Below are 15,086 nucleotides of genomic sequence, written 5' to 3' on the forward strand. Positions count from 1 at the left end.
TTTAGATTCAATCTCATTTCAGGTACTCTACAGAAAAATATTCTTGCCAACATGAATTTCTGTACTGAAAGCATATTAACCCACATACAAGAAGGTTTGAAGTAATCTTCATTGTTTGAATAAAGTACCTGGATAAAACTATTCAAACAGACAAAACAAATGAATTTAATTATAAAATTATTTATTATTAGTTTAATTAAATATAACACAGGGGGCCTGAGTTGTGGTATAGTAGGTAAAGCTATCGCCTGTGATGTTGGCATCCCTTATTGGTGCTAGTTCAAGTCCCAACTGTTCCACTTCTGATCCAGCTCACTGTTAATGGCCTGGGAAAAGCAGTGGGAGATGGCCCAAGTGCCTGTGCCCCTGTCACCCATGTGGGAAACCCGGAAGAAGCTCCTGGATCCTGGCTCCATTGCAGCCATCTGGGGCGTGAAGCAGCAGATGGAAGATCTCTCTGTCTCTCCCTCTCTCTCTCTCTCTCTCTCTAGCTCTTTCAAATAAATAAATAAATATTTTTGTAAAATTTAAGTATGACACAATGCTTGAAGTATAATGAAATAAAGTTTAATATATCTTACCATTTTTTTCAGCAATAGCTCCTAATGTATATAAGGCTGCTGCTTTTACTGTACTATGTTCACTTGACTTTGCAAGATTTTTCACAAATACCAAACCACCAATTTCCCGAAAATAAACACCTGCATTACCTGTAGGGGGTGCAAACAAAACAAAATGGAAACCATGTTTATTTTCATTATTCTTTAAAGGATAAAACAAAATGCATGAACAAAGCAACATAATATGTATAGTAACTGAGTGAAAGTTTAAAAAGTATGTATATATATCACAGTACAAAAGAATTAGAATCACAGATAAAAATTCACGATTGTATCTTACTGTTTTGTTGACAAATTGAATGAATAGAGACCAAGGCTTCCTTTTGTGAAACAGGGTTGTCCATTTGATGCTTTATACACTCCAATAATAAATTCAGGTCAGTCTTCATTTCTAAAGGACAAAAATTGTTACTTTAAGCAAAAGTTTTCTTTCAAAAATTAACCAATTTTATTTTCTGATTATAAATTTTTAGAATGTTCAACAGTGAGCATTATTTTATAATCTAACAAATTATAAAGATGTATAAAAAGATGTTGTTTAAACAATATAAAACTTCTTAGAATTTTTTGGTTTAGCAGGTAAAGCTGCAGCCTGTAATGCCAGCATCACATATGCATACCAGTTCAAAAACCAGCTGCTCCACTTCCAATCCAGCTCCCTGTTAATGCACCTGGAAAAGTAGTGGAAGATGTCTCAAGTGCTTGGACTCCTGAACCCATGTGGGAGACAAGAAGAAGCTCCTGGCTTCAGTCTGGTCTAGCCCTGGCTGTTGACGCTATTTGCAGAATGCATCAGAAGATGGAAGAAAGAGGGAGAGACAGATCTTTCATCTGCAGGTCACTTGTCAATGGCGTCAACAGCCACAGCTGGGCCAGACTGAAGCCAAGAGCCAAGAATCTCTTCTGGGTCTTCCATGTGTGTAGGGGTCCAAGTACCTGGGCCATCTTCCTCTGCTTTCCCAGGCCCATTAGCAGGGAGCAGCTGGGACTCAAACCAGTGGTTCTATGGGACGCCAGCATCATAGGTGGCAGCTTTACCTGCTATGCCACAAAACTGGCCCCTAAAATCTACCTTTTAAAAATATGTGTAATATATAGGAATAGAAGATCCAAATATTCTCTTTAAGTGAAGTTACAGTGGCTTAAATAGCTGCCATTTAGAAATGAATGAAATGAAAATGAAAATAGTAATACATAGCAGAATTTGTGGGAAGCTACTAAAGTAGTATTTAGGAGGAAATTTATAGCACTAAATATTTATATTAGAAAAGAAAACAGTCTTAAATCAATGACCTCAGCTTCCACCTTAAGAAACTAGAAAGTAGGGGCCGGCACTGAGGCACAATGGGCAAAGCTGCTGTCTGCAGCACCTGTGTCCCATATGAGTACCAGTTTGAGTCCCAGCTGCTCCACTTCCAATCCAGCTCCCTGCTACTGTGCCTGAGAAAGAAGTAGAAGATGGCCCAAGTGTTAGGCCCCTGTACCCACATGAGAGACCTGGAAGAACCTCCTAGCTCCTGGTTTTGGCCTGGCCCAGCCCTGGCTATTGCAGCTTCTTGGGGAGTGAGTGAACTACTGGATGGAAGATCTCTCTTTCTCTAACTCTGCCTTTCAAATTAATTAATTAACATTTTTTCGAAAAACTAGAGAGCAAATTAAACTCTAAGTAGAGGAAAGGAAATTACAAACATCAAAGCTGAAATTAGTGAAATAGGAAACAGAAAAATAGAGCAGGTGCTTTGAGAAGATCACTAAAATTGATAAATCTCTATTCAGACAGATTAGGAAAAAAGGAGGAAAGATTCAGTTTACCAACATTAGGATCGAGAAAGATAACATTGCCCCAGAATCTACATATATTAAAAAAATAATGAATATTATATACAACAACATACCTATAGATTCAATGACTTAGGTAAATTGGACAAATTGTTTAAAAGATACAAACCTTCAAAACTCATCCAGAAAAAACAGATAATCTGAATAGTACTATATCAACAAAAGAAGTTATCGGCCGGTGCCGCGGCTCACTAGGTTAATCCTCTGCCTGTGGCGTCGGCAGCCCGGGTTCTAGTCCCGGTTGAGGTACCAGTTCTGTCCCGGTTGCTCCTCTTCCATTCCAGCTCTCTGCTGTGGCCCGGGAAGGCAGTGAAGGATGGCCCAAGTGCTTGGGCCCTGCACCCGCATAGGAGACCAGAAGGAAGCACCTGGCTCCTGGCTTGGATCAGCGCAGCGCCGGCCGTAGCAGCCATTTGGAGGGTGAACCAAAGGAAGAAAGACCTTTTTCTCCTCTCTCCCTCCCCCCTCCCCCCCACTGTCTAACTCTGCCTGTCCAAAAAAAAAAAAAAGATTAAAAAAAAAAAAGTTATTATACTTCAGAACTTTTCCACAGAGAAAACTTCAGGTTCAGACAGTTTCATTTGTAAATTCTAACAAACATATAAGGGGAAAAAAAACACCAATTCTACACAAACTTTTCCAAAAGTTTAACAGAAGGGCTACTTCTCAACTTATCCTATCACGTTGGCATTACCTAATACTAAACCAAAGCCACTAGAAAGAAAACTATAGACCTACCCCTCATAGATAAATGCAAAAAGTCTAAACAATTTTGAGGAGTTAAATATACATTACATTAAAGTAATAGTACATTACAACCAAGTGGGTTTACCCCATCAGTGCAGGGTTGATTTAAAAAAAAAATAAATGTAACAAAATCAAATTAAAAAGTAAACCCTTTGGGTCACTTCAACAAATATAGAAGCAGCATTTGATAAAAGCTGACATCCATCTTTAATTCAGAAAAATAACCAAACAAGCTTGGAATAGAAAGGAATGTCCTCAACCTGACAATGTGTATCTACAAAAACAAACAAAAAGTTCTACAGCAAACATCATACCTAAAGGTAAAGACTAAAAATTTTCATGAAAGAAGACAGATACCTGCTCTCACCACTCCTATTTAACATCATACTGGAGTCTCTCACCAGTGTCATCAGAACAGAAAAAGATAAAAGGCATCCAAATTGAAAAGGAAGAATTAAAATCGCCTGAGTTCACATACTACAAGAAATTGTATGTAGGTAATTTGATTGGTTTAACAAAAAACCTACTAAAACTAATAAGTGGAGTATCAATTTTTAGGATATCCATTTAATATGCAAAAAATCTATTGTATTTCTATATACCAGCAACAAACAAATGGAAATTGATATTTAAAAACTGGTATCATTACAGTAGTTTGAAAATATGAAATACTTAGGGATACATCTAACAAAAAATATTGAAGACATATACACTGAAAACTAAAAATACTAAGAAAAATTAAAGACCAAAATAAATGGTGCATTACACTTTGTTCATGAGTTAGAAGACTAAATATTGTTGTCAGTTCTCCCCAAATTGGTCTGCATATTAAACACAATTCCAACAAGCTTTTGTTCTTATTTTTCCCTTTTAAAATTTTTATTTATTTTCATTTTATTTGAAAGGCAGAGAGACAGAAACAGACGCAGAGATCTTCCATCCATAGGTTCACTCTCCAAATGCCTGCAATGGCCAGTGATGGGCCAGGCCCAAGCCAGGAACTCAATCCGGGTCTCCCATGTGGATGGCATTTGGTGTGGCAGTTAAGATGCCATTTAGGATGTTCACATCCGATATCAGAGTACCTGGGTTTGAGTCCCACCTCCACTCTCAACGCCAGCTTCCTGCTAATGCACACCATGAGAAGCAGCAGATGATGGCTCAAGGAGTTGGGTCCCTGCCAGCCATGTGGGAGACCCAGACGGAGTTCCCTGGTTCCTGGCTTTGGCCCGGCCCAGGCCTAAGAATCAGGGGATGGAATATTTCTCTGTCTCTCTGCCTTTCAAAGAAATGAATAAATTTTAACAAATTTTTAAACATTTGAGCTTCAAAAGATACCACCAAGAATATGGTAAGACACAGGGCCAACATTGTAGTGAAGAGGGTTATGCTGCCACTTACAACACTGGCATTCCAGGTTCACGTCTCTGTTGCTCTGCTTTTGATCCAGTTCCCTGCTAAAGCATTTAGGAAAGCAGCAGAAGATGGCCCAAGTACTTGGGCCCCTGCTGCCATCCACATTGGGCGTTCCAGTGTTTTAGCTTCCATCTGACCCAGCCCCTGGCTCTTGAAGCCATTTGAGGAGTGAACCAGCAGGTGGAAGATATCTCTGTCTCTCCCCTCCTCTGTCACTCTGCCTTTCAAATAAATAGATTTTTTAGGTATATAAAACAGCCCAGTCTGGAAGAAAATATGTGAAAATCAGATATCCAATAATGGGCTTGTGTTCAGAACAAATAAATCTAAAACGCATGTAAAGAATCTGTACAGACATTTCTCAAAAGAAAACAAACTATCAATAAGTATATGAAAAAGCATACAAGATGTATCACATTTATGTCTGTTTCTGCCTTTCTGAAATGTTTTTTCTCAGCCTTTTTTTAAGCATTTATTTGAAAGACTGAGTTACAGTGAGATAGACACAGAGAGAGAGATATTGCATCTGCTGGTTCACTCCCCAAATGGCTGCAATAGCAGGCGATGGGCCAGACCAAAGCCAGGAGCCAGGAGCTTCTTCTGGGTCTCCCACATGTGTACAGGGGCCCAAGAACTTGGACCATCTTCTGTTGCTTTCCCAAGCACATTAGCAAGGAGCTGAATTGGAAGTGGAATAGCCAGGACGTGTGGGCCTATATGGGATGCTGGCACTGCAGGTGGCAGATTAACCCACTGTGTCACAGCGCCAGCCTGTATTTTCACAGGAGAATGTCTGTTTCCTGAAGCCAGGAATTATGCAACAGGTGCAGAGCAGATATTAAATATTTATGTAAATTGCTCAATGACTCTTCCTGGAGCCTGAAAGATAATATGTAGTACTTTTATCTCCCACAAATAGAAAACTAATTGTAGGGACTGGCACTGTGGCGTAGTGGGTAGAGCTGCCGCCTGTAGTGCTGGCATCCCATATGGGTGCCAGTTCGAGTCAGCTGCTCCACTTCTGATCCAGCTCTCTGCTATGGCCTGGGAAAGCAGAAGATGGCCCAAGTCCTTGGGCCCCTGCACCCACGTGGGAGACCCGGAAGAAGCTCCTAGCTCCTGGCTTTGAATTGGCTCAGCTCCAGCCATTGTGGCCATCTGGGGAGTGAACCAGCGAATGGAAGACCAACCTCTCTCTCTGCCTCTCTTTGAATCTGCCTTTCAAATAAATTAATAAATAAATATAAAAAAAAACTAACTGCAGATATAGGATCCATGAATCTCTCACCTTGTGTTTTCTTCGTGTCCTCACTTTCCATACTTGCTTATATTCTTTTTCTTTATATTTCATCTAAAAAAAAAGGTATTTTGTCAATTAAAATCCATGTCCCAGAATGCCAGAAAATAACTGCAAAGGACTGGTAAAAGAATGGTTTTCCTGAAGCCAGAAGACTAGGGACTGATTCTGCAATTTATTAGACATATGATATTGTTTAGTTGGCTTAAGTTCTCTGAGTTTCCTCTTCTATAAACAGAAATGATATAAGGGGCCAGCGCTGTTGCAAGGTGGTGAAGCCACCACCTGCAGTGCCGGCATCCAAATGGGCACCAGTTTGTATCCCGGCTGCTCTACTTCTGATCTGGCTCTCTGCTGTAGCCTAGGAAGGCAGTGGAGAATGGCCGAGTCCTCGGGCCCCTGCACCAGTGTGGGAGACCCGGAGGAAGCACCTGGGTTTGAATCGGCTCAGCTCCAGCTGCTGTGGCCAACTGGGGAGTGAACCAGTGGATGGAAGACATCTCTCTGCCTCTCCTCTTTCTGTGTAACTCTGACTTTCAAATAAACAAATGAATAAATCTAAAAAAAAAAAAAAAGAAATGATATAGGGTCGGCGCTGTGGCATAGCAGATAAAAACTGACACCTGAGACACTGGCATCCCATATGGGTGCCGGTTTGAGTCCTGGCTGCTCCACTTCAAATCCAACTCCCTGCTAATGGCTTGAGAAAGCAATGGAAGATGTTCCAAGTGCTTGGGTCTCTGCACCCACACAGGAGACCAAGAAGCTCCTTGCTCCTAGCTTTGGCCTGGCCCAGCCCCAGCCATTGTGGTCATTTGGGAGTGAACCAGTGGATGAAGATTTCTCTCTCTCTCCATCTCTCTCTCTCTCTCTCTTTCTGTCTCTGTGTCTTCCTCTGTGTAATTCTGACTTTCAAGTAAATAAATCTTTTTAAAAAAACATTAATTATATTCCTACTTCATAGCATTGTTAAAAGAATTACACATCTCACATTTTAAAAACTATATATATTCAACAAATTGTATTAAACAAACGGTTGGGGGCCAGCACTGTGGTTCAGTGGGTTAAAGCCCGGCCTGCAGCACTGGCATTCCATATGGGCACTAGTTCAAGTCCTGGCTGCTACAGTTCCAATCCAGCTCTCTGCTCTGGCCTGGGAAAGCAGCAGAAGATGGTCCAGGTCCTTGGGCCCCCACACCCGCATAGGAGATACAAAAGAAACTCCTGGCTCCTGGCTCCAGATTGGCTCAACTCTGGCCATTGCAGCCATTTGAGGAGTGAACCAGTGGATGGAAGACCTCTCTCTCTAACTCTATCAAATAAAATAAATCTTAAACACACACACACACACACACACAGAAATGGTTGGTTGACTGAATCTAGCTAGTTCTCCTCCAGTCCCAGTTTTGTCTTTCCTGTAAATCTTCATCCTATAGTTTGGTTGGCCACCTCTCCATGAGTCAGAGGTTTTAAAAAAAACTCTTTCTCTCTCTCCACAAGTTTAATACACAATTTTTTTCTAAAAATCCTTAGTTATTTTTGGCATGATATTCTACTTGGCTTAAATCTTTGCTTACTTTTTTTCTAACTTTTTGTTAGAACTTTAAAAAAAAACCTGGCAGCTCTAATACGGTCTCTTACATGACCTACTTTAAGAGCCTAAACAAATTACTTAGAAAAATATATCAGGGGTCAGCATCGGGGCACACTAGGTTAATCCTATGCTTGCAGCGCCAGCATCCCTATGGGTGCCGGTTCTAGTCCTGGCTGTTCCTCTTCCAATCCAGCTCTCTGCTATGGCCTGGGAAAGCAGCAGAAGATGGCCCAAGTCCTTGGGCCCCTGCACCCACGTTGGAGACCAGGAAGAAGCTCCTGGCTCCTGGCTTCGGATCGGCGCAGCTCCAGCCATTGTGGCCATTTGGGGAGTGAACCAACGGAAGGAAGACCTTTCTCTCTCTCTCTGTCTCACTGTCTGTAACTCTACCTGTCAAATAAATAAATAAAAATCTTAAAAAAAAAAAAGAAAAGAAAAATGTATCAGCGTTCAATTACTTCTTCAAGCAACAAATTAGGATTCACAGAACTCAAAAATTCCCATTAGCCCCTACAGTATGCTGTTAAAAGAAGATGGCCAATTATCTTTCGTATTTTTCATTCTCATACTCAAAGTGAATATTTCTAAGCAAAAATAAAGCTTAAATAACAAATATGAGATTCTTTTATGAATATATGCTAGTTTTGACATTTTTAACCTAAGCATTACATTAAAAAATAAATTGTTAGGTACACTGTGGTATAGCCACAAGATAATAAACTATTATAAGACAATCACATTTACTAGAAATGCTAAATAGCAAGAAAAATTCTTATATTACAAAGTAAACCAAAAACAGCAACACTGAAAATTTTATCTACAATATGATCCCAATTAGAGAGACAAATTTAAAAGACTGAATGGAAAGACAGTAGCATATTATAGTTATCTTTTGAGGGTGATTCTGTGGGTGTTTTACTCCACAATTTTCATAAAAATAACAGCTTCTAAAATTATATAAATACATACTATAGGCCAGACTCAGTTTTCCACACCTTATAAATATTATTTTTTCCGTCTTCACAGTAACCTTACGGGAGCTACATGTATGAAGACAGATCAGATAGGAGAGAGAAGATGACCTGTGTAAGTTCAAAAAGCCAGCAAGTACAAGAGTCAGGGCCTATACTGCTATCCTCTCTCTCTTTTTTTTTTAAGATTTTATTTATTTACTTGAAAGTCAGAGTTACACACAGAGAGAAGGAGAGGTAGAGAGAGAAAGAGAGGCCTTCCATCCGCTGGTTCACTCCCCAGATGGCCGCAAGGGCCAGAGCTGCGCCGATCCGAAGCTAGGAGCCAGGAGTTTCTTCCAGGTCTCCCATGGGAGTTCAGGGGCCCAAGGACTTGGGCCATCTTCTACTGCTTTCCCAGGCCTTAGCAGAGAGCTGGATCGGAAATGGAGCAGCTGGGACTTGAACCGGCACCCATATGGAATGCCGGCACTGCTATACCCACTATGCCACAGCGCCGGCTGTTATCATCTCTTATGCTGTCTATTGTATATAAATGTAAATCACCTTTAAACAAATGGTTTAAGGTTTAGAAAGACAGACTAGATTTAAAAAACTCTTACAAAATGGATAGTTGTGTATTTGTGAATGTTTTTTACCTTATGGGGGAGCTTAAGAACTATTTCCTTAATTTTAATTATTCAATCTTTTCTGCCTTTTAACATAATTTTATTTCTAAAGAGGGATGATGTAAAATTTTAAACTAAATGGCCTGAAATTGAAAATGACAACATATTACTTCCTTTTTTTCTTTTCTTTGCTAATAAATGTTTACTCTGAACAACAGAATAGATTTTCAAAGGGCGGGCACTGTGGCATAACGGGTTAAGCAGCCACTTGGGGTGCTGGCATCCCATATGGGCACTGGTTCGAGTCCCAGCTGTTCCACTTCCAATCCAGCTCTCTGCTATGGCCTGGGAAAGCAGTGGAAGATGGCCCAAGTCCTTGGGCCCCTGTACCCATGTGGGAGACCTGGAAGAAGCTCCTGGCTCCTAGCTTCAGATTGGCCCAGCTCCAGCCCTTGTGGCCATTTGGGGAGTGAAGCAGTGGATGGAAGATCTTTTTCTCTCTGACTCTCCCTTTCTCTAACTTTTTCAAATAAATAAATAAATATTTTTTTAAAAAATAGATTGTCAAGTACCTAGTGACAGCAACACAAATCACCTATTTTCTAGATAGGTGTTAAAAACATCCACAGTAAAAACTTTAAAGAGGTTGATCATTTTAAAATTATAAAATAGCTTATTACCAAGAACAGCATTATCTGCCAAATAAAGATAATGAAGTGCTTTCAGTAACTTGGTAAATAGGTAAAAATTGTTCCAAACAATGAAAGTTTTAAAATTTTCACAGTATTCTCATAGGAAAGAAGAAACGGACTTTTTCGGATAACAGAAAGGGCCTATACCACTTAGAGAGATCTCACTCAATTTATTTCCCCAAACAGAACTGCAAGAGCAGACATTTAGTTGCAGTTAAAACATCCCTGTCGGGGTCAGAATGCTGTGGTGTAGGTTAAGCCTCTGCCTGCAGTGATGCATCCCATGTGGCCACCGGTTCAAGTCCCAGGTGCTGTACTTCTAACGCACCTGGGAAAGCAGATGACGATGACCCAAGTGTTTGGATCTCTGCACCCTTGTAGGAGATTTGGATGAAGCTCCTGGCTTCAGCCTGGCCCAGCCCCAGCCATTGTGGCCATTTGGGGAATAAACCAGAGATGGAAGACATCTCTCCTTCTCCCCTTCTCTCTTTGTGTCTCCGCCTTTCAAATAAAATAAGAAATCTTAAAAAAAAAAAAAAAAAAAAAAAAAAAAAGGACATCCATGTCCCAGATGTACCTGACTTGGACACCCAACTCCAGCTCCTGGCTCCAGTTTCCTCCTAATGTAGACCCTGAGGGCAGCAGTGATGGCCCAAGTAATTGGGTTCCTGCCACCCTCGTGGGACATCTGTTTTGAGTCACAGATTCTGGCTCCCTGCATCTGGGGCGTGAACCAGCGGATGGAATCATTACACATACCTCTTTCTCTTTCACAAATAAAATTTTTTAAAAAATTTAAATTTCTCTAAGAAAACAAACTGAACATTACGTGACATAGAAAATGTTACTATCAAAAGCTTTTTAAAACCAAAGTATTACCCCCAAAATATCAGAAAAGCCAGTGATATGTTTCTGTGGTAGGCTGGCAGGGTTTAAAATCCCACCGCCAGACCACCACTACTTAGCTGACAGTGGCCATCCATCTTAAAGATGTCCTTTAAGAGGAGAAAGGAGAGAGAGGCAACGTGTAATAGAAACTGTTGTTAGAATCGTTGAGAGGGGAGGAGAAACAGCAGTCGTTCAGGCCCCGGGAAACGCGTTCAGGGACCCGGAATCGGTTTGGGCCGAGACGCTGAGCTGAGCAGACTGCGGAGAAATCCTCCTCTCTCAGCCCCGCTTGCACAGATCCCACATCCCCAGGCCACCCCCGGGCTCCGAGAGGCCTTGCAGAGACCCTGGGCCAGACCGACGAGGCTCGGGTTAGTTCTACTTTGCGGAGTGACGCACGGCCCGGCCCGAGAGCGCAGCGTTCAACGCAGACAGCAGCTGCTTCGTGTGACCGACCGGCCCGGAGCGACCCCGGAGTCCCCAACTCAAGGGCGCAGGCCTCCGCGGGCGGCGGTTTCCAGCCGCCCGGTGACGGCGCTCGGGCTCACCCACGGAGCTGGGAGAAGCCCTCGTAAGAGCACAGGTGCTTCACCAGGCCCTTCTGGGCGCGGGGCCCTCGCGTCCCTGGGGTCCCGAGCGCAGGTTAGAGGCGCGGGCCAGTCGCCAGCCCCCCACCCACCCCACATCACCCCAGCCATCCGGCCGGTTCCCGCGATGAGGGGACCCCTGGTCCCGCCCTGGCTCCGAGAAATGCTCTCTCCAAAGACTCCCATCCCTCCCGGGCATCAGAGTCACCGGCAGCCTTCTGGGGACTGCACGGTGCCATTAGAATGAAAACTGCCAGGGCTCCTGACGAAAAGGCACGCGGCAACCATCTTCTCCCACCTGCGGCTGGGGGCACTGTTCTGGAAGGCCCTCCGCCGACCTCTCACGTGGCGGGCATACGAAGGGACCCGTGGGGGTGGACCCGGCCAGGGAGGGCGCAAGCAGGATCTGAGGAAAAGCAGAAGGCAGGGCCCAAAAGCTCCTGACCCGAGGAGTAGGCCTTTACCCTCTAGGCGAGGCCCGCTGCCACTTAGCCCGTCGCCCAACTGATTTCCCGCCCGTGGGCGAGGCTCACTTCCGTGGGGCGGGACTTCCGGCGGGACGGGGGCAGGGGCCATTCACGCTCCCTGACACCCTTCTGCCCGCGTTCCCACCTGTCCCTTATGCCATGCGTTCTTCCTTGGTAGCGGGCATTCCATCCACTGACATCCCTGCCCCACAGGCGCAGCCTGACCCCAATTTTATCAGTGGACCTCAGGAGGGAGCCTCCTCTTTATGAATCTGCCCCTGCCTCCTCCACAATAAAAGTCACCCTTAGCAATATTGAAAGGTGTTAAGATACAGGGGCCAGCCGGCGCCGCGGGTCACTAGGCTAATCCTCCGCCTAGCGGCGCCGGCACACCGGGTTCTAGTCCCGGTCGGGGCGCCGGATTCTGTCCCGGTGGCCCCTCTTCCAGGCCAGCTCTCTGCTATGGCCAGGGAGTGCAGTGGAGGATGGCCCAGGTGCTTGGGCCCTGCACCCCATGGGAGACCAGGAAAAGCACCTGGATCCTGGCTCCTGCCAGGATCAGCGCGGTGCGCCGGCTGCAGCGGCGGCCATTGGAGGGTGAACCAACGGCAAAAGGAAGACCTTTCTCTCTCTGTCTCTCTCTCTCACTGTCCACTCTGCCTGTCAAAAAAATAAAAAAAAAAAAAAAAAAAAAAAAGATACAGGGGCCAATACCTTCTGTGAGAAAGGATCCACAGCGTGACAATGACCAAGGAAGGTCTCGACCTGTGAAGTACTCTCTTGGGAAATCTGAGATTTCACTTAAGCACAGGCCTCAAAGACTGACCACAGTGAGTTTAGGGTCCTTGAGTACTGACAGCCCTGTAACACGTTCCTCATAAAGTCAAACTTTCCTCATAAAGTCAAACTGGCCACTGCCTCTGCCTTCTAAATTCCCTTTGTCTACTTTTATCTTAGGTTTTAGTGGGTTTTTTAAATTATTATTATTTTGCTCACTGATATGCTAGTGAATTCTATCAGTTCAGTGTGATTTCTATCTTTTTGTTTTAAAGATTTATTTATTTGAAAGTCAGAGTTACATAGGAGAGGCAGAGAGAGAGTGGTCTTCCATCCGCTGGTTCACTCCCGATGGCTTCAACAGCTGGAGCTGTGCCGATCGGAAACCAGGAACCAGGAGCTTCCTCCCGGTCTCCCACATGGGAGCACGGGCCCAAGGAGTTGGCCCATCTTCTACTGCTTTCTCGGGCCACAGCAGAGAGCTGGACAGGAAGTGGAGTAGCTGGGTCTCGAACCGGCACTCACATGGGATGCCGGCGCTTCAGGCCAGGGCGTTAATCCACTGCGCCACAGAGCTGGCCCCGTGATTTCTATTTTTAAAATTTATTTGAAAAGTGAAGAGGCAGAGACAGAAATCTTCCATCTGTTACGGGCATCAGCACCTTCATTTTTTTTCCCAAGTTCTTGCCCCCACAGAGATAAGAATTCAAAACAAAGGCATAAATAAAGTGCACAAGTGAGAGCAGGATTTATTTAAGAGAGTGAATACACATTCATGCTGGTGTGGGCTACTCCACATGGGGACTTAGCTGTCAAGGGTGGGCCAGACTTGCCTAGGAAGAGAAAGTGGGAGGAGACCACAGAAGGACCCATGTGCACGGTCCAGAAACCAAACAAAGGCTGCTTCTACATTATCAGTCTCTTTTATGAGGTAGGTGGTGGGTGCCTGATGGAACATACAAAGTGAAGTGTGGGTAGGGTTTTGTGTGCATGAGGCTTTCTGGGAGTTTCATGGCACCTCCACTTGGAGCTTAACTCCCACATGTACATCATGGCATCTTCTCCTTCCTGGTCCTAGACGAGACACATGCATCATGGGAAAGTGGGTGTACAGGCCTGACTGGTAAAGGGGTGGAGTTACAATGCAGTGCTACACAGGAATTTGAAAAAAAATTCCTCCAGTTTTATGTATCCCAACCTAACCCCTTGCTTCATTCCCCCGTATCACATCCACTGGTTCACTCCCCAGATGCCGTTAACAATCATGGCTGGGCCTGGCAGAAGCCAAAAGTCTAGAATTCAAGATAGTTCTTGGCTGGTGCTGTGGCTCACTAGGCTAATTCTCCGCCTTGCAGCACCGGCACACCGGGTTCTAGTCCTGGTTGGGGTGCCGGATTCTGTCCCGGTTGCCCCTCTTCCAGGCCAGCTCTCTGCTGTGGCCAGGGAGTGCAGTGGAGGATTGGCCCAAGTGCTTGGGCCCTGCACCCCATGGGAGACCAGAATAAGCACCTGGCTCTTGCCTTTGGATCAGCACGGTGCACTGGCTGCAGTGCGCCGGCCGCAGTGCGCCAGCCGCGGTGGCCATTGGAGGGTGAACCAACGGCAAAGGAAGACCTTTCTCTCTGTCTCTCTCTCTCACTGTCCACTCTGCCTGTCAAAAAAAAAAAAAAAAAAAAAGGGCCGGGGCTCACTAGGCTACTCCTCCGCCTTGCGGCGCCGGCACACCGGGTTCTAGTCCCGGTTGGGGCACCGGATTCTGTCCCGGTTGCCCCTCTTCCAGGCCAGCTCTCTGCTGTGGCCAGGGAGTGCAGTGGAGGATGGCCCGAGTACTTGGGCCCTGCACCCCATGGGAGACCAGGATGAGGACCTGGCTCCTGCCATCGGATCAGTGTGGTGCACCAGCCGCGGTGGCCATTGGAGGGTGAACCAACGGCAAAAGGAAGCCCTTTCTCTCTGTCTCTCTCTCACTGTCCACTCTGCCTGTCAAAAAAAAAAAAAAAAAAAAAAACAAAAACAAAACAAAAAAACAAAACAAAAAAAAAAAACAAAAAAAGAAAAAAAGATAGGTCTCTCATGTGGGTGGCAAGGACCCAAAATACTTGAGCCATCACCTGCTCACCCCCAGGGCATGCATTAGCAAAAACTTTGAGCTAAGGCACAATTTGAACCAAGGCACTCTGATATGAGATGCTGGCATTCCAAGTGGTATCTTAACTGCTGTGCCAAATGCCTGCCCCCAGTTAAGTGAAATTTGAGCTTTTATGTACTATGGATGGAATGACCACATAAATTTTAAGGTGTAATCAGCAAAACCCAAGTTTAGATAACACCACATACAGGGATGGCGATATTTTCTGATAAACTCCACAAATGGAAATATTTTCTAAAATTATAGTCACAGGGCCAGTGGGTAAAGCCACTGCCTGCAACACCAGCATCCCATATGGGTGCAGGTTCGAGTCCCTGCTGCTCCACTTCCCATCTAGCTCCCTGCTAATGTGTCTGGGAAAGCAGCAGCAGATGGCCCAAGTCACTGGGCCCCTGCACACATGTGGGAGACCCGGATAAAGCTCCTGGCTTTGG

The 15,086-nt window shown here is 44.6% G+C and overlaps 1 protein-coding gene across 9 annotated transcripts in view; it reads right to left on the reverse strand.

The window, feature by feature from the left end:
• TERB1 (telomere repeat binding bouquet formation protein 1) overlaps positions 1-11,835 on the reverse strand; it is a 46,577-nt gene extending 34,742 nt beyond the window's left edge. For 3 of the 9 annotated variants that reach the window (XM_051846876.2, XM_051846877.2, XM_051846879.2), the window contains exons 1-4: positions 11,558-11,830; positions 5,911-5,973; positions 901-1,011; positions 582-710 (exon numbers count right to left, since the gene is read on the reverse strand). In XM_051846876.2, coding sequence (XP_051702836.2) covers positions 582-710; positions 901-1,011; positions 5,911-5,941 — 271 coding nt within the window. In that variant the 5' untranslated portion in view covers positions 5,942-5,973; positions 11,558-11,830. Of the gene's footprint in view, positions 1-581; positions 711-900; positions 1,012-5,910; positions 5,974-11,557 lie in introns of all 9 variants that reach the window. The other 6 variants (XM_051846874.2, XM_051846870.2, XM_051846873.2 and 3 more) reach the window with 4 other exon arrangements.
• Between the last annotated feature and the right edge of the window lie 3,251 nt (positions 11,836-15,086).

The sequence above is a fragment of the Oryctolagus cuniculus genome, chromosome 18, assembly GCF_964237555.1.
Source record: "Oryctolagus cuniculus chromosome 18, mOryCun1.1, whole genome shotgun sequence".
Taxonomy (NCBI): domain Eukaryota; kingdom Metazoa; phylum Chordata; class Mammalia; order Lagomorpha; family Leporidae; genus Oryctolagus; species Oryctolagus cuniculus.